At 41.8% G+C, this 27,510-nt stretch overlaps 1 protein-coding gene across 6 annotated transcripts in view; it reads right to left on the bottom strand.

The window, feature by feature from the left end:
* Nucleotides 1–27,510, bottom strand: part of CACNA1E (calcium voltage-gated channel subunit alpha1 E) — a 339,348-nt gene that overhangs the window by 98,455 nt on the left and 213,383 nt on the right. For all 6 annotated transcript variants that reach the window (XR_006386630.1, XM_044267234.1, XM_044267236.1 and 3 more), the window contains one exon: nt 757–872. Coding sequence is in view for 5 of the 6 variants with exons in the window: in XM_044267234.1 (XP_044123169.1) it covers nt 757–872 (116 nt within the window). In the remaining variant the exon portion in view is untranslated. The remainder of the gene's footprint in view (nt 1–756; nt 873–27,510) is intronic.

The following is a 27,510-nucleotide window of genomic DNA, read 5'->3' as shown; positions in this document are numbered from 1 at the left end:
TAAAGTCAGCCTCCTCCTCCCATGACTGCCCCCACCCTGTCTTCCTGCTTGTCTCCCCTTACTCATTCCTTCTTCTGCTCCTGTAACCTTCCTGTAACCTCCACACTAGAGCCTTGGCACTGAAATATCCCCTCAGACATTCCCACGACTTATGCCTCAGCTCCTTCAAGTCCTCCCCCAAAATGGGTCTCCCTGACCTCCCTATTTAAAATCACAACCTACCGCACACCCCATAACCCTACCCTGATCTGTGTTCCAGTGTACTTGTCACCTTCTTACAAGTTACTTATTTATCATTTTATCTCTGCCTTCCCCAGCTAGAGGGGAATGAGCTCTGCAAGAAGAGGCTTCCTGCCGTATCCCAAGTTCCTAAGACAGGCGCTGACACGAAGCAAGCGCCCACTAAATATTCGTGGAATGAATGGATTGCTGTTGCCGCTGGTGTTATTATTATTGTTGTTGTTGTTGTTAGCAGTAGTGTAAAATGTTAGCCACCCGACCTCACTCTAGGACTGGGCTCTGTTCCCTCTCACTCACCTCACCTTGCTAAAATTCGGGCCTCACGAAGGTGTTTGGTAGAACAGGGACAGTTAGACCCCAGAGGAAGCAAGAGGGACCAGCAGGGAACCCACACAGCTGGTGAGGCAGCCAGCGCCTCTCGGTGCTCTGGCCGAGGTGGCCCATGTGAACGAGAGCAGTGGGGTCAGGGGCAGGGGGCTGTCTGCAGGGAGGTCTGCGCAGCCCGCCTCACCTCACCTGCTTTGTCTATCCAGGCGCGGTACCCATTCAGCTCGCGCTCAATCTGCTGCTGCCGCCGCAGTTTCATGAACGCTCTCCGGTTCTCCACTCTCTCTCTCTCTTTGGCAAATTCCCTGTGGACGAGAAGGGGGAGATGCAGAAGTAGTGAAGGTGGGCAGCGCCAGGACGAAGGGGACGGGTGAAGCGCGGAGAAGCACGAGGGAGCCAGAGCAGGTGCTCCTCTAGCCCTCGTGCGCCCCCCTCCCCCGCCTTTGTTCCAGACTGCAACGGTGATCTTAAAATGCTGCACAGAAACCTCGCTCCTTTGGCTTCATGCAGCTGACGTCCAGGTCAGCCCTTAACGCCCTCTGCGTGCTCTATCTGGAAAGGTACTTTCTTAGTCATGGGACACACCACAGTTCAAAATGCTATGTTCTGTTTCCCCAGCTACAACTCAAACCTTCAGCACCTCCAGGGGGATCCACCTTGCCTTTGTGCTTTTCATAACCACCATGATTAATGTATATTGACCAATTATGTGCCAGCCCTGTATGTCGTTTTTCAGACCCGTGGACTCATTTAATCCATTACAGGCACCCTAGGAAGTAATAAGCGCTATTAAAATTCCTATTTAACAGATGGGGAAACACCAAGGATTGAGAAGGGAAGTAACTTTCTGGAATCTGGAGTCAAACCACAGCGCTGTGCTTCCTCTGGCAGCCTGTGGCCCTGAGACCAAGAGCACCCATGCCTCGAAGGGCTGATTGTGTGTGAAGATGGCTGGCGGAGGTTAAACAGGAAAGGGAAGGACACAGAAAGGGCCCCTGGCTAGAAAAGAAAGTGGGAAGGTGGGAGCTGTGGGAAGGGACATAATGGGCCAGAGGGCAAGCCAAGGGCAAAGATCAGGAAGAAGACACAGTCCACTGACAGGTGCAGGGGACCAGAGTCTGTGGCACAAGACGGTCAAAATCCTAAAGTCCCATGGGGAGAAAGAAGGGAGAAGAGACACGAGGGCTCCGTGGCAGAGAGGAAGACGAACACATTCTATTTGGGCATCAATAAAGGCACACGGGGGGCACCTCGGTGGCTCAGTGGGTTAAGCCGCTGCCTTCGGCCCAGGTCATGATCCCAGGGTCCTGGGATCGAGCCCCACATCGGGCTCTCTGCTCAGCAGGGAGCCTGCTTCCCTCTCTCTCTCTCTGTCTGTGATCTCTGTCCGTCAAATAAACAAATAAAAAAAATCTTTAAAAAAAAAAATAAAAATAAAGGCACACGGGCTGAGACACCTGTCCAGCAACCCGCTCTACCAGGGCCCTTCTCATCACCAGACCTCCCTCCAGGCCACGGCGCCGCTCACCCGAGGAACACTCTCCAGCCAGGGCCCAGGAGTGCTCCTGCTGCCCAGGGAGCTGCTGAACTTCCTCGGGGTGTCCCCATAATTAAAGAGGCGAAGCCTGAAGAGGAAGAAGCCCAGCACCCACGGTGGGTCCCGTCAGCTCCTCCCTTGTCGTGTATTTCTTTGATAGGATTTCAAATCCACTTGCGTATGGCTTAAGTGAAGTTGTCTTAATCCACTTGTATATGACAAAGTGGAGAAAAAAAGATGTATTTAGAAGGTTTTTTAAAAAATACTTTACTTATTTATTGGAGAGAGAAAGAGTGCAAGAGAGCGAGAGAGAGCACAAGTGTTGGGGGCAGAGGGAGAAAGAGGACACCCCTGCTGGGCTGGGAGGTGGCCTCAGGGCTCGACCTCAGGACCCCGGGATCATGACAGCCAAAGGCAGATGCTCAACCAACAGAGCCACCCAGGTGCCCCCAGAAGTAAACTGGTTTTGAGAGAAGAATGAAGTCAGTTGTGTCAGGATGTCACTGTCTCGTCTGTTCTGGCCCCTTAGAACTCAGCTGCTGAGGGGCCCCACTGGGGGCTTAACAATGAGCGTATGAAGCGACAGCGATGGCAAGGGAATACTCAACAGTGACCAAAGTCTGTGAGGACAATCCAAGAGCATCTGGTGTGAGCAAGCCTACACTAGACCGATCTAAGACAGCTCCTTGAAGAACTTGGGGCAATTGGCTCCAGCCTTAGTAAATCAGACTTTTTTTTTTTCCAGTTTATTTTTTTTAATTCCAGTAAGTTAACACACAGCATTATATTAGTTCCAGGTGTACAATATAGTGATTCAACAATTCCATGCCTCACTCAGTGCTCATGAAGATAACTGTGCTCTTAATCCCCGTCACCTATTTCGCCCATCCCCCCACCTCCTTCCCCTCTGGTAACCATCTGTTCTCTATAATTAAGAGTCTATTTTGTAATTTTTTGGGTCTCTTTTTTCCTTTGTTCATTTGTTTTGTTTCTTAAATTCCCATAGGAGTATCTGTCTTTCTCTATTTCACTTAGCATTATACTCTCTAGATCCATTCATGTTGTTGCAAATGGCAAGATTTTATTCTTTTTATGACTGAATAATATTCCATTGTGTATATATACCACATCTTCTTTATCTATGCATCTACAAATGGACATTTGTACTGCTTCTATAATTTGACTATTGCAAATAATGCTGCAATAAACATAGGATGAACATACCTTTTCAAATTCGTGTTTTTGTGTTCTTTGGGTAAATACCCTGTAGTGGAATTACTGGTCATTCTATTTTTAATTTTTTGAGGAACCTCCATACTGTTTTCCACAGTGACTATACCAGTTTGCATTTTTACCAATAGTACATGAGGGTTTCTTTTTCTCCACATCCTCCCCAACACTTGTTTCTTGTGTTTTTGATTTCTGCCATTTTGACAGGTGTGAGGTGGTATCTCACTGTGGTTTCCCTGACGATGAGTGACGTTGAGTATCCATTCATGTATCTAGATGTGTTGGCCATCTGGATGTCTTCTTCAGAAAAATATCTCTTCATGTCTTCCGCCCACTTTAAATTGGATTATTTATTTTTTGGGTGTAGAGTTGTAGGAGTTCTTTATATATTTTGGATACTAACCCTTTATCAGATACATTGTTTGCAAATATTTTCTCTGATTCTGTAGGCTTTTAGTTTTAATATTTCTTTTGCTATGCACTTTTTATTTTGATGTGATCCCAATATTTTTGCTGTTGTTTCCCTTACCTCAGAAAATAGTTCTAGAAATATGTTATGGCTGATGTCAGAGAAATTATTGCCTGTGCTTTTTTCTAGGATTTTTATGGTTTCATTCTGAGCATTTAGGTCTTTCATCCATTTTGAGTTTATTTTTGTGTACGGTGTAAGAAAGTAGTCCAGTTTCATTCCTTCTCATGTAGCTGTCCAGTTTTCCTAATGTCACTTTTATTTTGTTTTTTAAAGATTTTATTTATTTATTTTACAGATAGAGACCAAAAGCAGGCAGAGAGGCAGGCAGAGAGAGAGGAGGAAGCAGGCTCCCTGCCGAGCAGAGAGCCCAATGCGGGGCTTGATCCAAGACCCTGGGATCATGACCTGAGCTGAAGGCAGAGGCTTTAACCAACTGAGCCACCCAGGTGCCCCCCAATGTCACTTTTGAAGAGACCATTTTTCCCATTACATATTCTTGGCCTCCTTTGTTGAAGATGGACTATATAATCGTGGGTTATTTCTGGGTTTTCTATTGTGTTCATTGATCTTTTGTAAAAATACCACACTGTTTTGATTACAGCTTTGTAGTGTAGCTTGAAATCTAGGATTGTGATACCTCCAGTTTTGTTCTTCCTTTTCAAGACTGCTTTGGCTATTTGGGGTCTTTTGTATTTCCATTCAAATTTTAGAATTGTTTGTCCTAGTTCTGTGAAATTAAATCTGTAGATTATTTTCTACCTTTTAACGGCATTTATTCTCCCAATCCACAAGGATGGAATGGCTTTCCATTTCTTTCTGTTATCTTCAATTTCTTTCACCAGTGTTTTATAGTTTTCAGAGGCCAGGTTAATTTGGTTAAGTGTATTCCTCGGTATACTGTTATTTTTGGTGCAATTGTAAATGGAATTGTTTTCTTATTTTCTTTTTCTGCTACTTCATTATTCATGTACAGAAATGCAATGGATTTATGAATATTGATTTTATATCCTATAACTTTACTGAATTAATTTGTCAGTTCTAGTAGTCTTTTGTTGGCGCCTTTAGGGTTTTCTAGATATAGTATCATGTCATCTGTAAACAGTGGATGTTTTACTTCTTCCTTGCTAATTTGGATGACTTTTACTTCTTTTTCTTGTCTGATTGCTGTGGCTAGGATTTCCAGTATATGCTGAATTAAAAATGATGATTGTGGACATCCATAAAGTAACACTTACAGGCAGTGGGGAAAGTCAAAGAGCAGCCCCATAAAGAACATTTTTCCCATCGACACTAGTTCCCCTGTTCCCTAACAATATGTTCTAACATATTGCACTATGGGACTTTTACTTTTGCACTGGTAGCTGGACATCAGCTCTCAGTTGGGTAAGCTGTCTCTTCGCAGTACCAACTTGTATCAAGGTATACCTCAACTAAATTTGTCTTTTATTTCTTTCATCTTCCCTTACCTGGAACAATAGTGTGATTAATCTGTCACTGATTTGGAGTATATTATTTCTTTATTGGCTTATTAAGAGAAATTATCCTGTGTACTATTGGCTTGTAAAATTCCTGCAGTAAACCTATGTTAATGTTAAATATGTTAGTTAATATTATTTAATTAATGTTATTTAATGCCATTTAACATTAACTTATGTTAATGTTAAATAAATTGCTGGCAAAGACAAACTTAGCCTCTGAGCATAATTTGCCTCCCAAAATAAGATAGCCCTCATATCCAGGGAAGAAGAAACAAGCCAGGGGTTGAAGGACATGCCATAGCCCCCAGGCAGGGGAACAAGAGGAATCTCATTCAGCGTCTCCTGCCAAGATATATGGATTCCTTGGCATGGACACCTTATCATGGTCAGGCAAAGGGCTTGAGAATAAAGCACATTAAGGGAGAAATTCTGGGCTCATATTCAGGTTCAGCAGGTTCTACCAACAGTGTTATGGGGGAACAGAGAGGGAAACAGTCAAAATGAAGAGTACAGGACCAGTGAAAGTCAGAATAACAGAAGCCATGGGGCACACCCTTTCCTTTCCTTCTTCTCTGGATTATAACAATTAGAAAGAAACAAGGGACTGGCTTGGTTCATGGCATTACCATCTACCAAAGTTTCTACCTTTTGTTCTTTATCTTCTTTCTATCCCTCTTGTCCAATTAGTGCCATGTTCTGTTGATTCTATCCCCAAAACAGCACTTGGACCTACCCTCCATCTTTGTCCTCACTGCCTTGTCCATGGCCTCTTCCTTTTCTGCCTGGATTATTACACTCCCATTGTCTCTCAACCACCTGTCTCTCTTCCTTTCATTTTATCCATCTCACACTTTCCAAAACACACACTAGATCTGATCACTTCCAAACCTAAAATAATAACCACAGTGAGTAACATTTGTTGAACACCTTCTAGTTTCCAAGCACCTTCACACATTTTGCTCACATTTTTTTATAATCACTCTAAGAAAAAGGTGGAACAGGTATTTTCATCCTCAATTTAAAACTTAAACAACTTGTTCAAATTTCAGTAAAAAACAGAGCCAGGATTGAACCCAGGCCTGTCTGCTCTAAGAGCCCAGGCTCTTCATGCCCCTGATGTCTGTCTAGCCCAATGGCATATTTATATGCTACTTACTTTAAAATATATATATGCATGCATTGACTTTTCAACTACACTCTGGGGATCCAGAAAGTTTTAAAAAGAAGGTAATATTTTAAGGAAGACCTTGAAAAAAGGAGAATTTAAGCAGGTTGTGAGCGGAAGAACACAATAATCCTTAGCATCTAGGGTGAGCATCATTACCAACAGCACCATTTTCTATCTCAGAACACTGAAACTAAGGGGAGTTAAGTGGCCCTTTGAGAGAGCAAGTGTCCAAGGACACAGAGCCACTAAGAGCAACCAAGACCTACATGTCTTCTACATCCCATTTTCTTTCTATTCTTCCTCTGCTCCTCCACAGCCTCCTCCATCTTCTGCTAAATGCAATACCTAACCCGACCTTCACAGTCTTTCACAGCCTGATACTAACCTTTCCTCCAAGCCTCGCCTCCCGTCACTCGCACCCACCCACCTGCCTGCAGCCCGCGGGGCTGACTCCCGCAGCAGCACCCTTCTCCCTGTGCTGGAGAACGCAGCACCGCTCTCAAGGGTGGGTCCACCGTTTCTCTGCCGAGAATCCCTTCTTAACGGCCAGAGTCTGTCAGAATCCTTCTCCAAGGCCAGGTTGAAATGTCACTTCATCTGTTCAGCTTTCCCTTCCTCTCCTTCCTCCCTGCACAATCTCCAGCCTCCATCCTTTCTTTTCTCTGTGCCTTTACAGCTCATCTCCCAGCCAGGCTTTGCCGTGGTGAGCTGTACATGCGACTATGTGAGCCTCCTGTGAAAACATTCCGTGTCTTACTCAACTCCGTATCCTCCCAGACTAGACAGACTAGGCCTGGCACATGGTAATATGCCCAATATAGATTTCTTTTTCAATAAAAATATCCAGGCTGACTTGGAGAGTATTCTGATAGCTCTATCCTGGTTCCCAAAGGCTTAAATGAAGGAACACTCCAACTCCGTACTGGGCCAAAGGGAGGCAGGTGAACTAGCCGGAGAGCAGCAGTGGTCAGGTAATTCCTGGACCCCACCACCACTGTTTCCCTTGGTTTGACTCCACTAAAATCTCTGCAAAATCAGTCCATGACATATGCAGTGTGTCACTTTCCACCTGGCCCAGAATTACCCCGCTGCTTGACTTCCAGTGGGACCGAGAGACCAACAAACCCCAGTCTAGCCTCCCTGTGTATTTGGAAGTTTTCTGGCTCTGGGTCTCCTCAGCTGGCTTCCCTACTCTCCTCTACTGGCCCTAAAGGCCCCCATGAACTCTCATGCATCCACCGGGCCTCTCAGCAGGCAGAGCTCAAGGACCCAGAGCCTAACAAAACCCCCTGGTCTTTTAAAGAAGCCTCTTAGCTTAAAGAAGTAAAGCAAAGAATATGCACCAGTGGGGATAATTCCTGAGCGGCCCCTGTGTCAGTGGAGGAAGAAGGGCTGGGTAGGGGGAAGGTTCTGTATTATGTCTATCAAGGAGACTTTCCTGTTTTGTTTTTCCATTGGGGGCCTAGGGCACCAAGTCTGGTACCAGTGTCTTTCATACCTGTCACCCCTCCCTGGTCGACATAGTTGTGCCCATGGCTTATCTCCCTGACTAGTCAGTCTGCGGGCTCCATGAGACCAAGCAGAGCCTACATTGTACCACATTCCAACAAGGCCCTGTGAAGTTGGATCCAAGGCCTGTTATTACAGTAGATTTCACAGGCTATGGAAATAACATATGAAGAACACCTAATATTCAAATAACATATTTGTGACTTGTTAAATTTTTAAATATTTTTTAAAAATTTATTTGTTTGAGAGAGGCAGAGACAAAACACAAGCAGGAGAGGAAGAGGCAGAAGCAGAGGGAGAAGCAGACACCCCATTGAACAGGGAGCCCAATGAAGGGCTTGATCCCGGGACCTTGGGATCATGACCTGAGCCAAAGGCAGACGCCTAACCATCTGAGACACCCAGGCACCCTGGTGATATTTCTAATCTATGAATCGCTTTCATATAAATGATTTCATTTATATTTGTAAAAACCCTGGGAGATTCAGAAAAGCTCTTGCCCAAGATCAACTCATCGGCAAAAGACAGAGCCAGAATTCAAGGTAATATATTCCAAAGTGAGGTTAAGTGCCATTTCCACAGCTGTCTTACATGCTATCTAGATGTCAACATTTAAAAGCAGAAGGGATTTAGTTTCAGCTCAAGGTCAAGGAAAATAAGGACCTAAAAGCAGAGTTTTGTGCTTTTTCTAAAAGGGCAATCTTTTTAATTGAGAGAAGAGCACAAAAATCCATTGTTCTGTGCTGGGTTAATAAAGACCCACTATAAAATTCATGGCATTAGTCAAGCTAGTAATATATTGCTTGATTTTGTATCTGTAGTATAGCCACCAATGATTTATATGCATATTACATTCTAGAGAGAACAGGGATGGACAGGATTCAATTCCAATACCTACCAAAAGTTAAGTGTCTATTCTAAACTTAGATCTAATATGTCCACCATTCTTGGGAGTATAGATATGCCTGGCCCCGAGGAAAGGGAAACATGTGTCCTGCCACTGATCCCCTGTTCCCTGAAGACCTGAGTACTCCTTTTCACAGAGGATCTGGGATTATTCAGATCATGATGTTTGGCAAAGATAAAGCATACAACTGCTACATTACTTGGTCATTCAGATGACCACTGCCAAGCTTTCTACTGAAAGGCCCTCAGAGAGAGGCCCTCCAAATATCTCAATTTATCCAATTCCCTTGAATCGAGCAAGGAAGTGTAAAAGAAGGAACTCTGGCTTACAGTGGAAAGTGTTCATAACCCCTCAGCCCTTCCTGCATCAGCCTGTGGCTTAAGGTATGAGAATGGCTAAACAACCCCTTTTCGTTTGCTCCATCCAGTGGAAAAATACCCACAGACAGAACAGAACTCAAGTTGGGATGCATCTAGACTCCAGAATCCCAAACAGGGGGAGCAAAAATAAATCCCAGGTGAGGCAGCAAAAATACTACCAGGTCTGTTCACAGAGCTAGGTATCCCAATAACCTCTGTGCTAACAAAGTGGCAGTGATCTCTCTGTCTCAAGATCTGTCTCATGATCCCTCTGCTCATAACCCACCACAGGAATATATCGGGTTATTCTAGGAGTCCAGACTGGGTTCCTGTAAAAGACTGGAGGATGGTAAAAATCCAAATTGTGTTTCACTGCAGATAGGTCTTACCCAGTTTTGTGATCCATAGTTTTTAGCTGTACCTCCTCCCACTTTGTTTTGGTCCAGGAGGATAATTTGCAGTTTCCTCCCATGACAGAGCCCTCACATAGATGGAAGGAAAGTGACTTGAAGCTAAGCATGGATGAGCCTCTATTCTAGTTGTCACTTAGGCGTGCAAGGTTTGGGTTTCTGAATTTCAGTTATGGGATCTAAGAAGAAAGCTGATCTCCATGTTCTGCTTGGTTAAGAACCATTTTCTTCTTTCAGCCTAGGTGGTGAATTTACACTTGTGATTGCTTTTGTTTTGCAGCATACACACATGCTCACATTTTTTTTTTTGTTAAAAAAAAATCAACTATTCCTACACAGCCAATTATAAATTATCCACAATTAGATGAAGTGGAAGAATTATATAGATAATCTCACACAAGGTATAACACCCAAAACAGTGTCATGTGTGACAGTGGGAGATGGAAAGTGTTCAGGGAGAAGGCAAAGTTCTCTTTCAAGTCTTATTTAGGTAAATATTAACATGGGTTTATAGCTCATGAATTTATAGACCTATAAATGGGTCACTGCCAGATATCCACAAAGGGTTAATCTGTGTATCACTACATTAAGGTGACCAGTTTTGGTCCATGGGTTGATGTGAGGGTGCTTGGTCACTCACATTGCTGGAACTTACCATGAGGTGACGAAGTCACCAGGACTAACCTGGGAGAGTCAATGAAGCCTTGCTCCCACCTCAAATTCCTGTCCATGTTATGTCACCTCAGAGTCACCAGGCACCTAGCCAGGTAGCTCTACATTAATCTAGACAGTGAGGATGGCATTCTGCTAGGTCTGCTGTGATAAGAACCACTCTGTGGAGAACTCTGGCTCCTATGTGACTCTCTAGCTCCAGACCTTTCCCCCTGCTTCAGTAGGACACACCCGGAGCTATGTTTACCAATGCAGAGGCCTCTGCAGCTGTCATGGCAACCAAAGAGAAGACAAAGCCAGCCAGGATGGGCTGGCCTGTGTGACTCAAAGATCTGTTTACCCACACTCTTGTGCACGCTTGTACGCTTCATCACACACACACACTGGCACACATACACACATGCTCACACGAGCACGTAGAAGCATATGCAGACAGACTTTGCCAAGCACACAAATGGCCACATGGTCATGTTCCTGTTCCTCTCTGGAGTTCATGTTTCCAAAATGCTTCTCTGCTCCCAGAGGAACTTGGCCAGTCTTCCGATAAGATATTTGCTCCGGGAAAGGGGAATTTGGGTTAGACATCCTGAAAAAAACCTCTTCAACCCTGAATATTCTAAAATCAAGAGAAATTGGGGGACGTCAGATAGGCAGTTGTGTGTTGGCTGCGATGTCCTTTCGGTCTCATTGGAACATGGGCTGGGGGATGGAGGGTAAAACAGCTTTTTGGTTGTTCTTGTGAGTCCAGGGAAGATTTTTCCCATTTTTCAGAGGAGCAAACACAGCCCAGAGAAGGTAAACACCTTCCTGAAGGTCACACAGCTCAGCTGTATTATAGTTATTTATGTCTTATCCCTTGACTTGTTCCAGAAAGGATTTAAGGAGCCTTAGGTTGCTAATAAATAAAGGCCAGAACAGCACCCAATTCTCTAAATGCCATCCAGTGTTGACGCTAATAAGCACGATGGATGGGAGTCCCGGAGGGTGAGGAATGTTTAACTCAGGCACTGTATCTCACCGTCACACTTCCCCCGAGATCAGGAGCTTTGGGAGGCCTCCTCCAATGAGAAGTCGTCCTTTCCTAAGGCAGTTAAGGCAAATAAATGACCTTACACAGAGCACAGTATCCTACCCTTTTTCCTCCACTCCATACCCACAGCAATGGAAGGAAGGCCATGGGTCTCACATATCAGAGTATCAGGTAGGGGGCGCTAACAAATCAGCTCTCCCAGCCTCCTCTTCCACATGCAGGGAAACCAAGGCACAAATAGGTCAGATGGCTTACTGGTCCAAGGGTAGCATGTGATGGCTGCCCAGAGCAGAACCTGGATCTCTGGATTCCAGAGCCAGTACATTTTAAATCTGCATGACATTTTAGTCATGAAAAGTCAAAGAAGCACGTTCTTATAGAATCTTGGGGGAATGCATGGTTCTTTTTTTTTTTTTTTTTCTTGTTCTTCTTGACATTGAGATCTCATTTATTTGTTTGAGTAGATGCAGGGGAAGGCCTGGCAATTAACACAAAGGGGATAATGAAGGAGCTGGAATATGTTTCTGTTGAGTTTTTGGCCTTTTAACTTTGAAGTTGGTGTAACCCAGACTGTTAGAGCATAATAATTAAAAGCTCTGAAACAAAAATTGAAACCAAAACCAAACTGGATTTGAATCCTGTCTACATCCGGGTATGACCTGGGACAAGTGAACATCTGAGTCTCAGTTTCCTCCTTTGTGAAAAAGGAATAAACGCCATACCTGTCTCAAAGTGTTGTGAGGGTTAAAGTAAATACCAGATGGAAAATGCCTAGTATCTAGGAGAGTAGGTGTTCTAAGTGCCCATTTTAAGTATCACTGACACTCCTGAGAATGTATCATAATACAATTAATCTATTACCAAGGCCTTTATCCATCCACCTATCCATCTCTACATATTTTGCCTCCAAAATATAATTAATTGAGTGCCTGCTGTGTGGTTGGCATTATTTTAGAATATGGGAATACAACAGCAACCACAAAAGAGAAATCCTGGTCTTCATGTAACTTACATTCTAGTGGAGGAGACAGACAAGAAAACAAGATGGAAAAGAGCAACATAAATACGTTACATACATGTAAGGGCTAAGGCAAAATTATGGCATAGAAGAAGAGCAGTAAGTATGGGGAGGAGGTCTGGGATTTGGGGTAGAGTGGCCAGGGAAGGCCTGGCATAAGAAATGACTTGAGAGGTGTTAGGGAGGGAGCCATCCAGGTATCTGAGGGAGAGCATTCCAGGAAAGGCAACAGCCAGGGAAAAGCTCTGGGGCAGGAACTTTCCAGAGGAGCATTCCAAGAATAGAAAGGGGCCAATATAGCTTTGGAATGGACCGAATAAGCAGAAAACAAATGATATGAGGTCACAGTGGGTCACAGGCTGTGTGGAGGTAGACAGCTAGACCATGTAGGACTTCAGAGGCCCTCTAAAAATCTGACTTTTACTTGGTGTGATCTGGAAACCACTGGAGGGATTGGAGCAGAGGAGTCAGTGACCTAAGTTTTCACAGAAGGTCTCTGGTCACCCTGTTGACAACAGGCAGATGAGGGCTAAGGGTTGGAGCAGGGAGACCCTGCAGTTTATACACAGATCATGGATGTCTTGGCTAGAGTGGTAGGTGTGCAGATCCTGAGAAATACCAGGGCTCTGGATACAATGTGAAGGCAGGGCTAAGAAGACAGGATAACATTTGTGGCATATAAGAGAGATCTGGGTTAAAGATGACCCCCCCCACCAGAAGTTTTTTAGCTTAAGCAACAAGAAGGATGGAGTTAAATGAATTGCGATAACATTTGTGGCGTATAAGAGAGATCTGGGTTAAAGACGACCCCCCCCACCAGAAGTTTTTTAGCTTGAGCAATAAGAAGGATGGAGTTAAATGAATTGTGATAGAAAAGACGCTGTGAGGAGTAGTGGTTTGGGGGGGGCGGGGAGGATGGAGTGGGGATCTCAAGTTCAGCTACGTACATAAGTCAGCTAGATATCCAGACACACTCGCATTAAAAATCATTTGGCCCAACAGCACTAATTCTGTTCTCCATGTGGTATATGCCAGCTGCTTCAAGGAGTATCCTAGACAGTCTCTCTGCCACTCCTCCTTCTTCTCCTCTGCTGTCATATGCTAGGAAGATGGTGACTGATTTTTCAGCAAAATACAATCCAGAAATTATTGTTGCTATCGCTACAAATAAGATTCAATAAGATTCAAAATAAAACCAAAGCCCACAAATATTCCTGAATGATGCATTATTCCATTCCAACTGCTTCACAGCTCCTCCCATCAGCAGGGATGATCCAGGGATAGCGTGTACTATGGACAGAGAAAAGTGACATGTTCTCACGTGCTTGTCCTTAACAAGCTTTTAAGATGGGAACTGGGAAACCATACTTCTCTTCCTCTTCGACAGATCAGAATATCAAAGGCCTAAAGGATCAATGTGACATATGGACAGACACAGAGTTACAAAGTGGAATTCAGATCTCCCAACTCTGTACATCTAACTGCCTCCCGGTCCACACCAGCCCACTGTGGCACAGACACTACCAAGGCATGAACTCTAGGGCACACACGAAGCCTTCAGTGTCTTCCTGCCCATCATGGGATGTGTTTCAGTCACAATACTTCAGTGGGCTCAAAGCCCTGTGGTGAGGAAGAAGGAGCCACGGAAAGGAAGGGATTTCATATTCCTTCTCGCTCATTTCCATTTCCCCCTCCGCCCGCCCCCCCCACAGCACTCCATAGCAAGAAAGAGGCTTCTTGACAGAACAAATGGCTGTGCTCTTTTAAGAGACACTCAGATCCTCCGAGAAGCTGGAGAAATCGATGCTGCCCTCCCCACCCCAAAAGAGTCTGGAGGTTCTGAGGAACGGATGAGGCTGTGTTCAAGGGAGTGACTGAGAGTGTATTACCAAGTTGAGTCATTATACACTTAATACTGTGTGGGCTTTTCTTTTTTCCTTTGTAAAAAGCTTTGAATTTCCCAGAGTCCATTGTTCAACAGCCCCAGATAATTTAAACACTAAAGATTCCTCTCAGGGAGGTAAAATCCTTCTGGTTCAGCATCAGAAGATTCTTCCCTGTTAAAACAAGCCCTTTCTTCTGCTTTGGAATGGACAAGTGGAACCAAAGAGAAGGCCCAGGGTTGATGGAACAGGGGTGGTGGATAGTGAGAAGCGGAGCAGAAATCTGAAGGAAAAAAAAAATGGGCTAGAGACGTCAGAAAGGATGAACACCCAACCTGGCATCAACATGGATGGGATGGGATGGGATGCTGCTGAGTGAAATAAGTCAAACAGAGAAAGACAATTATATGGTTTCACATATTTGTGGATTGTAAGGAATAGCATGGAGGCCATTAGGAGAAGAAAAGGAAAAATGGAGAAGGGGGGAATCAGAGGGTAGACAAACCGTGAGAGATTATGGACTCCGGGAATCAAACTGAGGGTTTTAGAGGGGAGGAGGTGGGGGATGGGTGAGCCTGGTAATGGGTATTAAGGAGGGCACGGATTGCATGGAGCACTGGGTGTCATATGCAAACAATGAATCAGGGAACACTACATCAAAAACTAACGATGTACATAATGATGACTAACATAACATAAAAAAAATTTTTTTTTTAATAAACTGTATTATAAAATCGAAAAAAAAAAAAAAAAAAGGCCGGAGAGAACATACGGGGAGTCCTGAGGGAGGTGGACAAAGTTTGCAGACTTGATGTTGGCTAACGCACCAAGTGTGAGCTTACCATGCAGAAAGGCCGAGCATGTTTTCTACTCACTATCCTGGTAAACATCTCCATGACAGGTTAGGCAAGAGTTTTCTCTCACATGTATTCATTCATATCTTCAGGGTACATTAAAGAGTCCCTCAAACTCAGCTCGATTTTTCAGACAAAAAAACTGAGGCTCAGTGCAGGTAAACCTGCTCAGACTGCTCACACATCTGTATTAGAAACAGCCATACCTCAAACATTTCTGTTCCTTATAAACTGTCCACTTACTTGTTGGTGGCCCGATTACGTGGTCAACTCTGTGAGGGCAGGGGCTGTGTCAGTTCGCTCTCATTCAGTATCACACTCATAGTCCCAGCACCGACTGGCTTCTCAGGAAACGTTTGCTAAGAGAATGAACGGCACCCCACCCCCACAGGCAACCACTGGGCAAAGGGCAGTTTTGGATTTTGGAATAAGAGGAGAGAGCGGGTCCATTGGCACAGGCCCTGGGCCTCAGTCCATAAGATGCATCGTCCCACAATGTGCGGAGTCAGTGGTGGGGGGCAGGGGAAGAGGGTGGTGGCACAGGGCGGTGCAAGAGGATCTGTGATTCCGTGATTCCCACTTATTTTTCCAGGAGAGGCTTCTCAGTCTCCTTTGCTTCTCCTCCAAACATGAGCATGTCCCAGGACCCAGACCTGGGTCTCCTTGAGCGTTCTCTCTCTACGTGATCTCAGAGCCCCATGGAGTCAACACCGTTCTATGCTGAAGATCGCATTTATCTCTCTAGCCCCAACTCACCAGTGAACTCCAAAGCCATCGGTGCAAGCATCTACTTGGTATCAACAATGTGGACATGAACCTGGCCTCTCAAACTTAAGATGGCCAAAGCAGAACTTTTAATTTCTCCCCCAAACTGCTCCTCCTCTAGTCTCTCCCCATATCAGTAAACAAATAATACCACTCAGCCATTTTCCGTTCTTCTTATCCGTTCTCCTGTCCTCACCGCAAGCCCAATCCAATCTATAAGCAATTCCTAGCCATTCTGTCTATGAACTTCTCTCAAACTCATTGCTACCACCTGAGCCCGGGCTATTCCGGTCTCTTGCCTGGATGCTTCCTACACTCAGCAGCCCATAGTAATCTCACTAAGTGACTTCTTATTTCCACCCTTCTCCTGATCACCCCCCTTTCCCTCATGGAAGGAAAACTGGGTGGGGGGTGACTTTTGAAATACAAAAAAGTCCTCTTAACCCCTGCTTATGACTCTCCCCCTGGCATCTCAGGACTAAAATCCAAACTCTTTACTATAGTCTACATAACCCTACATGGGTCGGATCTTTGTCTCTCTCAGGGATCTTTCCAGATCACAGAACCAAAGTTAACAAGCCCACTAGTTGTCATGCTCTACTGAATCAGGCTGTTTTACTTCATTAATAACCTTTGTCAGGAAAAGATGATTTTTTTCCACCTGTTTATTTTTGTCTTTCCAAAAGAATATAAAAATCTTCTTCTACAATGTTCAACATTGTGTCCTCAGTGCCCAGATACTTAGAAGGAACTTAACAAATATTTGCTGAATGAAAGAATAAAGGTAACAGAGCATTCAAAATTATGCATTCTTTTCTCTGGAGATAAGTTACCTTCACGACTCATGACCATCACAGATCCCATCTACTCGCGTAGGATCAATCTCTCTACCTCCAAGAATTCGTTCTCAACCAAGCCACTCTGAAAACAAGCTATTCACCCTTATCTTGATGCTTTACAGGTGAATTTTCAAAACTGTGCCAAAGCTGCAAAGTGTCCTCACTTCAAGGAATTCTTTAGTACATTTGGCTTAAATTTTTTCTGCCACTGACAGCTCATCCCTTGCAGACTCCCTTTGGTTGATGGCTATTATCTTTTACTTAGAGGTCTTTTTAAAATTGAAGATACTTAATAAATCACCAACTTCTTTAGCTTATCTTACAGTTAACCTAAGTTCTTTGATAAAATGCAATTCATTATTACCCCATTGAAAATTTCAAAGCCTATTAGGGACAAAAGCAGGTGATGTACAAGCAAAGACGTTCTCCTTTGGAAAGGCTAGCATGCGGTAGACATTACTGCTTAAGACTACTGGAGGCTATGCACTTTCCAATGAGGACTCTGTACTTATAAATACACAACTAAAGTAATAAGATGTCCTAAAAGATAATTAGACACGTAGTATAGTAAAAACAAAAACAAAACAAAAAACAAAACAAAAAACAACAACAAACAAAACCACTGTATTGGACTTGTATACCTAGTTTTGAATCACAGACCACCGCCAAGTCATTTAACCTCTCGGAGGTGGGATTTCCTCATACATGGCATTGATAAAAACAGAGTGGGCTCACAAGAGTACCTAGCGTGGTCTATCTTAAATATATGTGGGCTGAATCTGAAGCCCAAAGTACTGGTACTCGGAAAATCCAAAACTCTATCATGGATAACTGTTGTCATTTTATCACCTTTGGAGAGTAACTCAAAACAGACATTTGGGTCAAGGATAATACAAGTAAGTCAGCATCAGAAAGGAAGGAATACCAAGAAGAAAGTGCATCTTTTTCCCCACCCTGTCTTAGGTATGCCCCTGAACCCCGCTGAGGATATTTCTGCCCTACCCTGCTTTGTGCAGTTGAGGGGATGAAATCATACAAAGGCATTAAACTCACATTCTCATCAGGGAAGGAATTAGGAAATGTATATTGCCCTTTTATTATCACAGAAATTAAGAGAAATGGATTCTCATGGAAAGTGCCAGTTTTCAATAGCATAAATACCCAGCCATATCCTTTTGAAAGGAAACATGCTCTGCTAATAAACACTGATCATTTTTTAGCTATCCTATATCTAAATATTACAATTCTAAGTGAAATATGAATTCTAAGTGAAAATATGACTTCTTCCCAAAACTTCAATTCTTACCTGAAAATACATCTTATTTGAAAACACACATTTATTGCCAGAGCCCACTTACAGGAAGGTTAAGACCTGAAAAGATCTACCATGCCAACGTTTTTTTCCGGAGGTTTACCTATTCCTTTGTAGATATGCCCCCTACCTGGGAAGCTAGTAAGTATAGGCTTTACTTCAAAGGGGGGGGAGGGGGGTGACTCGATAGGATTAGCTCAATAATTCTTACATGTGAAATACTGTAATCACTAGGTTCCTATCACTGTATTTCTCCATAATGCTATTCAGAAAAATGACTGCACTTTATAAAGAATCTGAAAAGTAAAAAAAAAAAAAAAAAAAAAAAAAGCTTCTGCTTCTGGCAGAATGATCCACTAGTGTTCTGAAATACCTTTTATACAAAATTCCCAGACGCTGGGTAAATTGCAAGAAGTATGGCAATTAACAAATTGCTAAGCTTAAGTAACAGAAATCTCCATGGTCAAAAAAAACAAAAAAGACACAGGCTATTATAAATATTTTCCCCCAGGCTGTGGCTTGTCTACATTCATTTTCTTAATGCTGCCTTTTGAATGAACAGTTTTGTTTTGTTATGTTTTTTTTATTTTGACAAAGCCCAACTTAGGAATTTTTTTGTTTTATTGTTTGTGTTTTTTGTATTCTGTGCAAGAAATATTTGCCCTAAATTCTCTGACATTCTCAAATTAATATTTATCTACAGAGAGAAATAGAGGTCTAGATTTTTTCTTCCCCATACCAATATCCAGTAGATCCGACATGATTTATTAAAATAAACTGTCCTTTCCTCATTAAATTGACTTTGCACTTTTGTCAAAAATCAACCAGCCACATATATGAGGGGGTCTCTATTCTGTTCCACTAATAAATTTCTCTATCCTTGCACTAATATCATATTGTCTCGATAGAGTGGCAGTATAGTATATCTTAAAATAAAATGGTGCAAGTTTTATAACTTTGTTCTCCTTCTACAAAATTCTCTGGCTTCTCTAAACTTTTGCATTTACATGTTAGTTTTTTAATCATCTTGCCTATGTCTTCAAGTCACCCTGTGGTAGGGAATATACTGAATCTGTATATTTGGTAGGGAATATACTGAATCTGTATATTGATTCAGGGGTAATGGATACCTTAATGATATTAAGTCTTTTTTTAAAAGGATTTTATTTATTTTATTTGAGAGAGAAAGAGAGATCATGAGCAAGAGGAGGGATAGAGGGTGAAACGGACTCCCCCTGCCCCTTGAGCAGGGATCCCAACCTGGGGCTTCATCCCAGTACGCTGGGATCATGACTTGATCCAAAGGTAGACACTTAACCAGCTGAGCCACCCAGGCACCCCTAAGTCTTTCAGTCTATAAGGATGGTATGTCTCTTGATTCTTAAAGGACTTTTTTTCAGCAATGTTCTGTACTTTTCAGTGTAAAGGTTTTACACATCTTTTGTTAGATTTATGCTTAGATATTGGATTTTATGCTACTGTAAAATTTTTTAAAGTTTAAACTCATTTCTCATTCAAGTTGAAATTGATCATTGTAAGTATATATGACCTGATTTTTTGTATATTGACCTTATATCCTGTATCTTGCTAAATTTGCTTATTAGCTCCCGTAGTTTATCAGTTCTATTGTTAGTTTCAAAAATATGATACTGTTTGTGAAAAAATTAGTTTTACTTCTCCCTTTCCAATATTCTTGCCCTTTATTTCTTTTTCTTGCCTTATTAAAATGGCTCAGAGCTACAGAACAGTTTTAAGAAGTGCTGAAACAGGGCTCCTGAGTGGCTCAGTGGGTTAAGCCTCTGCCTTTGACTTAGGTCATGATCTCAAGGTCCTGGGATTGAGCCCCACATCAGGCTTCCCCCTCTCTCTCTGCCTGCCTCTCTGCTTATTTGTGATCGCTCTCTGTCAAATAAATAAATATAATCTTTATAAGAAGGGATGAAACTACAAATTCTTTGTCTTTTTCCAGATCAGAGGGGAAGGGATAAATATTTTATCCACAAAAATCTACAAGCTAGCACCATAGATACGGTATGGTGCTAGCTTGTAGATTTTTTTAAACATTCTTTTATCAGATTGAGAAAGTTCTCTCTTATGTTAGTTTACTGTGAGTTTTTATTACAAAAAGGAGTTGGATTTTGTTAAATTCTTTTTGTGCACTTGTCAAGATGTAATATGCTTTTTCCCACTGTTGCTATGGCATATTACATTGATTGATTTTGAAATGCTAAACTAACCTTGTATTCACAGATTAAATATTACTTGGTGATAGCGTATTACCCTTCTGTTCTGCCAGATTTGACTGATAATATTTTATTCAGGAGTTTTGCATCTATGCTCATCATGGATTTTGTTCTGTAATCATCTTATATTTGTCAGATTTACGTACTGTGGTTATGCCTGCTACATCAAATGAGTTGGGAAGTGTTCTATACTTCTCTATATTCTAAAGGAGCCCATGAGGATTGCTATCATGTTTCGTAAAAATGATATTTGGCCTGGAGTTTTGTTTTGCTTTTTGGTGGGAAGGTTTTAGATAAATTTAATTTCTTTAATAGATATGGGTTTACTTGACTTTTTAACTTCTTGTGTAAGTTTTGGCAATTCTTGTTTTCAAGGAACTTGCTATTTTATCTAAGTGGTTGAATTTACTGGCAGAAAATTGTTCATATTTTCCAATGTCCGTAGGACCTGTGGTGATAACCCGTTTTTATTCCTCATGTCGATAATTTGTGTTTTCTTTCTTTGAAATTTAAATTTTAAAGGTAAATTATATAGCAGAGCAAATAGCATTAAATAAAAGGTCAGTGAACGGTGAGATTTTATTTTTGTTTTGGGGGGCTGTTTTTAGACACAGCACCATAAAATAAAGAGATGAGAAAAATGAAAGGGAGATTAATAGAAATGTTAGATATGACTAACGTCTTTCAGTCAAGTCAGAATTCCATAATAAGAGAAAAGACAGAGTGAAGAAAGGAAATATAAGGAATGATAATTCGATCTCATCAGCAATGATGGAAGCCAGGATACAGGGATTATTTCTTTAGAATACGGAGACAAAATAACTGTCACCTTTCAGTTATGAATCCTGACAAACACTAAGGATGTGGTCAAAATAAAGATATTTTTAGACCACTAAAAACGGAAGGAATTTGCACTGTCAAAGGTACTGAAGAAGGTACTTCAGAAATAAGGAAAACAGTCTAAAAAGAAAAGGAAGATGGAAGAAAGAACAGTAAAAAATATGTAGGAAACTGTGAGTAAATCTAACAAAGTATGTTTAAAATATTAAAGATTATGCCTAAATTGTTACATTAAAAATATAAATTATAACTGCATATTGGTCTAATAATCCCAAGATAGGGTAATATGACTTACTGAGGTATCCTATTTTATGGTAGAAGGTATTAAGTCTATAAAAATTTCATTAATTGAAGAATACCTAGAAAAATTAAAATTCAGCCATTGAAAGAACTGATAGAGAATGCTAATAACTTAAAATTTGATAGACAGTATAAGTAGAATGAGTTAAAAAATATATAAAAGCCATGATTATCTAATGATAATTTAATGTGTTGAAAACCTCAAAAAATGTACATATAGTTTAATAGAATTAACAGAGTATAACAATATCAATGAATAAAAATATCAATATCCAGAAATCAGTTGAAACTCTAGACATGAGAACAATTAATAAAACAATAAACTAGTAACAAATGCCATAAAGTACCCAGGAATAAACATAAGAAAAGATGTGCAACACCTTTCTGGAGTTATAAAATTATGTTGAAAGACATTAAAGAAGGCACAAATAAATGAAGGCATCTATATATTAATGGACAGATTTATTAGAAATATTACCAAATCATACTATAGGATAAAAAGCATTTTAATGAAAATCCTAACAGAGGTTTCCTTGGAAACTGATAAGGATTTTAAAATTCACATGGAAAAGAAAAACCAAGAACAGCCAGATATCCCTATAAGTGCTGCTGGGCATTCATATAGATCTCACTATCTACATGGAAAGTAAAGAGAAACGGGTCACTATCCCAAATCATTCACATGAAAAAGTTAAGGACTCACAAAAGGGAAAAGCAAATACAAATGGGCAATAAACATTTGAAAATGTGCCCAACCTCACTAGCAAATGAGAAAATGCAAGTTAAGACCACAAGATGCTGTTACACACATCAACCTGACACAAATTTAGAAGTCAGAAAGCTCAAGTGTCAGCAAGAATGAAGAACAAGCTGTCTGACATGCTGATGATGAAAATGTAAAGTGGTATAACCACTTTAAAAAGTGATTTTGAAAATGCAATTGGGCATTATCTTGTAGAGTGGAACATGCAGATGCCCTTTAACCCCAAAAAATTCAGTTTCAGAATCTCCTGGCAGCAAATTTGCATTAACAGAAAACCTAGAATCGCCCAAGTGGAAAAAGGACACATAACTTGCAGTGCACGGATAGAGTGCGATTCTATACTGCAATAAAACCGAGAGAACCAACAGGTACAAAAACAAGCACAGTATGCTACAGTTCATATAGCATTCAATGATTTACCTTGTAGGGCAATATATACAGGTAGTAAAGCAAATGAAAAGCAAAGGAATAATAAGCACTACCCTTGAGGAGGAGATGAATAGATACAGTTGGGAAAAGGCCACTGGGTTTCTCTGCTGCTGGTAATATTCCCTCTCTTAATCATTGTGAGAACCAAGAGACTTTATTTATATTTATATCACATGTATGGTACAAACTATATAAAAGGTTTTATATACACACACAAACACATACATACACATATTGGGGGTGGGAAGAGGAATATATGAAATATTTCAGACAGAAGGTTCTTTTTTAAGTCAATGAACCAAGAGTCATAAAATGTACTGCTTCATGGTTATATGAGGGCATTAAGTTACCCTGAATAATAACGAAAGAAGGACCAGACTGGAAGAAGAATTGTTTTTTGGTCCCAACTTGGACATATTCTAGTTATGAAATTCTGGGTAAGTCACCAAATGGCCTCTGTTTCTTACAACATGGATGATATTTTCTCTTGAAGTTATGGTAAAAGAAAAAAATATATACAAAGGTGCTCTGGAAATTTTAATAAACCATATGCTATCATAGATGAGTATAGAAACCCTAAAAACAGAAAGAGGAAATAAGTTTTTCTCCCAATTCAAGAAATTGTCCGTCAGCTGTATGTTTATAGTTGCCTCAGTGCCTCTTCTTCCAAACATATATAAAAGCAGTCAGAACTTCTCTTAATTTTTACCCTCACCAAGTACAGGGGTGAGCCTCTGGTGCTCTCAAAGCCTGATACCTTGTATTCCCCTAAACAGAACCTCAGGCCCACTGATCTCCCGTGCACACCACCACCCTCTCAAAGGGCCAAGCTCCAGCCAGCCAAGGGGTGAGTGTGACAAACCAGAAGTGTGGTAAGGAATCTGCTCACCCCACCCCCGGGCCAGGCCATTTAAATCAGTAACAAAGCTGACATCCCAGTGTATTTTGCCCTAGTGACATTCCAGACCATAAGGAGTCACAAATTTCAGAGATTATTCAGGGAAAACAAAAGGGCAGGGCAGAAAACAGAAAAATACCAGCAGAAGACTCAGAAGATTGGTGGCCTCGCCCTAACACCTATTGCCTAATAACTCCAGCAACCCAGCTCCCCGCTGGCAGCTGGAAGTTAGGTGGTGCTCTTCTCCCTCCAGTGGCAGCCTTTCTATACCCCCACCAACGACCTCTCTTGAAATCTGTGAAGTAGGGGGAATCTGTTGAATCTCCTCCTCTATCCCATGTTCCCAAACAAGCCAGTCACATCCCTCTTGCCAGAGAGACAACTAAAGACACACCTATCATACCAGGATGCATAATACTAAAAATTAACATCCCAATTTATCCAGGATCTCCCCTTGTCTTTGAGGGAGCTAAAGAGAATATGATGTAGAGTCTTTTTAGAATTCCCTTTGCCCCTCACCCACAAGTCTGCTTCCCAAACAACTCCATACACTAGAACTCTTCACATTAAAGTCCTGCCGGCATCCCCACCTTGGCCTGTCCTCTGAATATGACCTCACTGGATTAGAAGGGCCTTACCATGACTACTAGTGGCAATCCAAGCTGCATTATCTAGATAATAATAAGGATTGAGAAAAGACTCATCATCTTGCTACCAACCACTGCACGTCATCCTCAAAGGCACGAAGCCATCACTCTGCAACCTGGGTTCTTATTGGTCCCTACGGCTCTGTAATCAATCTGAGGGATGGAAACCATGGTCTTGGCACCAAATCAAGAGGAAAGGATTACAAGGATGAAAGTCAAATATCAAAAGGTTTTTTTTTTTTTTTTAAAGATTTTATTTATTTATTTGACAGAGAGAGATCACAAGCAGGCAGAGAGGCAGGCAGAGAGAGAGGAGGAAGCAGGCTCCCTGCCGAGCAGAGAGCCCGATGCGGGACTCGATCCCAGGACCCCGAGATCATGACCTGAGCCGAAGGCAGCGGCTCAACCAACTGAGCCACCCAGGCGCCCCCTGATAAGGACAAAGAGCACTGAACAGAGGTGGATAAAGAATGCTATCTGAGTAAGAGCCAAGGGGGTCAGGATTCTAGCCCTACTCCACCACTCACCGCCTCTGGGTCTTTGTTAAGACAAATTGGTTGTGGGGGTGGGGTGGGATGGGGGACTTGACTTCAGCCCTGAAATGCTCTCTAAGGGCCTTGTTAGTTTGAGCATTCTATGGTTATAACTCAAATGAAGTCCAATGTAAGTCACATCTGATTGGTCCCAGGGAATAAAATTGAGAGAACAAAGAGGCAGGGCATGAAGGATGCAGGGGATGAAGAATATGAAGGAAAAGGCCACGTTATATGAAGTGCAAACAGTCAGTGTATACAATAAGGAAGACTCGGGAAACCAGGGGGTCATAAAACAGTGGGATATAGGTGAATTATTCCTAAAAATCTTCTGGACAAATTTTGAGAGGGTATCCCAAAAGTAGTCTACTCATGCTTTTCCTACAGAACATAGGAGTAAGAACTACATATGTTTATTGAATGAAAGAGACCAGGACTGAGAACATCTCCTAAAGATGGGTTTGCTGATATGATTTTTACAACTGGAAACACCTGCCCAAAACATGACAATTTGGAATACTACAAGAAAGAACTGGAACCCTTCCAGAAGTAAAAAAGAGGAACACCAAAAGAGTGAGTCAGTAGGGGTAAGGAGACTGCCCTCCAAGAAGGAAGGTGGTGCAATGAACCTATTGTTGGTAGAAAATAGACAGCCCTGGGTTAGTTACCTACGGTGTCCAGCTCAATTCCCCTGGAGACCGGTACAAGGCCTTCAGGACACAGCACTGACTGACTTGAGGGGTACAGCCCATGGCTACAAACAACTTCTCATGAGGACAACATGAAATAATCTGTGGTGGGGGGGGGAATCTTCATTTGTTCATCAAATTCTCATTAAGCATCTATCAGCACCAGACATGATGATGGATACTAAGTATAATTTAACATTTTAATGTTAAATATATTACCGGTAACTCTAAGCCACCTTACAGTTTGTAAAACAAACAAACAAAACAAAAAACTTTCATACAGAGCATCTCAAGAGTAACTCAGTATTTGCAATACAGGAAGCTCCCAAATCCATATAGAACCCTTTTCAAAGTCTGTGAGATTGCAAATTAGAATTAACTTGTTTACATTTCTTACAGCATGATACTTGAAAGGCAAAACCAAAATAACAATGAAACACCTTTTATTTATGGAGAATAACCATCTTGAACGGGAATGTGGTATTACCACCAAACAAGAAACACTCCCCCCCCCAAAAAAAATGCAAGTTAGAAAATCCAATGAAGAATAGAGGGAAAAAATGTGGTAAGAAATAGTCTCTTAAACCCAAGCAGTAAAGCATAGGACACAATTCTGTAAGAGACTGAAAAATTATAAGCTGTAAAATTCCGCAGAAAATTAATGGGAACAAAAGTCAAAAGTGTTAGGATTTGTTGTTTTTTTTTTTTTTAATGTTATGTTGGTCACCATAGAGTACATCATTAATTTTTGATGTAGTGTTCCAAGATTCATTGTTTGTGTATAACACCCACTGCTCCATGAAATACATGCCCTCCTTAATACCCATCACCAGGCTAACCAATCCCCAAACCACCTCCCCCCTAAAACCTTCAGTTTGTTTCTCAGAGTTCATAGTCTCTCATGGTTTGTCTCTCCCTCTGGTTCCCTGACTTCATTTTTCCCTTCTCCTCCTAATGTCCTCCATGCTATTCCTTATGTTCCACAAATAAGTGAAATCATATAACTGACTTTCTCTGCTTGACTTATTTCACTCAGCATAGTCTCCTCCAGTCCCATCCATGATAAGTTGGGTATTCAGCCTTTCTAACGGCTGAGTAATATTCCATTGTGTGTACGGACCACCTCTTTTTTCATTCATCTGTTGAAAGGCATCTTAGCTCTTTCCATAATCTGGCTATTGTGGATATTGCTGCTATGTACATTGGGGGTACACATGGCCCTTCTTTTCACTACATCTGTATCTTTAGGGTAAATACAACAGTACGTCAATTGCTGGGTCATAGGGTAGCTTTAGTTTTAATTTTTTGAGGAACCTCCACACTGTTTTCCAAAATGGCTACCCCAACTTGCATTCCCACCAACAGTGTAAGAGGAACGCTCCCCTCTCTACAACTTCTCCAACATTTATTGTTTCCTGCCTTGTCGATTTTTGCCATTCTAACTGGGGTAAGGTGGCATCTCAATGTGGTTTTAGGGTGTTAGATTTTGGTACTAAATCTGCTACTGCTTGTGTGGCTGTGGGAATTTTTTTGACCAATTATGCAGACACAGAGTCTGTATCCAGTGCCACTGGATAAAGTACCACTTGTTAGATTGGAAAATACAGAGATGTATAAATACCATTTCTTATTCAAGTAAATCCAATATTCCCAGGAGACAAAGAAATCAATACAAAATGGCATATGCTATAAATGGGACATGGATGGCATAAGGAGGAAAGGTTCTGATTCTATGGGACGAACTAAGGAAGGTGTCTAGGAAAGATGACGTTGTGTTCCAAAGGATAAATAGACAATAGAGGATGACTGCAGATGCAGAGAAAATTAGGCTGGATGGTGGGGCTTGCTGGAAGGGATAATGAGGATTCAGAGACAGACATGCAGAGTCTAAAGTATCAGAGAACACTAGGCAGGATGTCTTACTCTTCTTGGTCCTTGAGCTTCTTCATCTGTGATGGGTAGAACTAACTAAAAGATGGTTTCCATCCCCTTTAGTTAGAGCATCTTTGAGGGTCAGTTTTTAATTCTCAAGTCCTTGACATGCTTAAAGTGCCCCATCCTCTTTTGAAGGAGACTACGAAAAACCTGACAAGTTTGACTAGCTAATGCTCACACAGAGTCTCTGTGTCAGAGCCTGATCAGGTCAAGAGGCAGTCCA

Source organism: Neovison vison, chromosome 10 (genome assembly GCF_020171115.1).
Source record: "Neovison vison isolate M4711 chromosome 10, ASM_NN_V1, whole genome shotgun sequence".
NCBI lineage: Eukaryota > Metazoa > Chordata > Mammalia > Carnivora > Mustelidae > Neogale > Neogale vison.
Note: the sequence above shows the minus strand (reverse complement) of the source record. Positions and strands in the feature narration are given on the sequence as shown.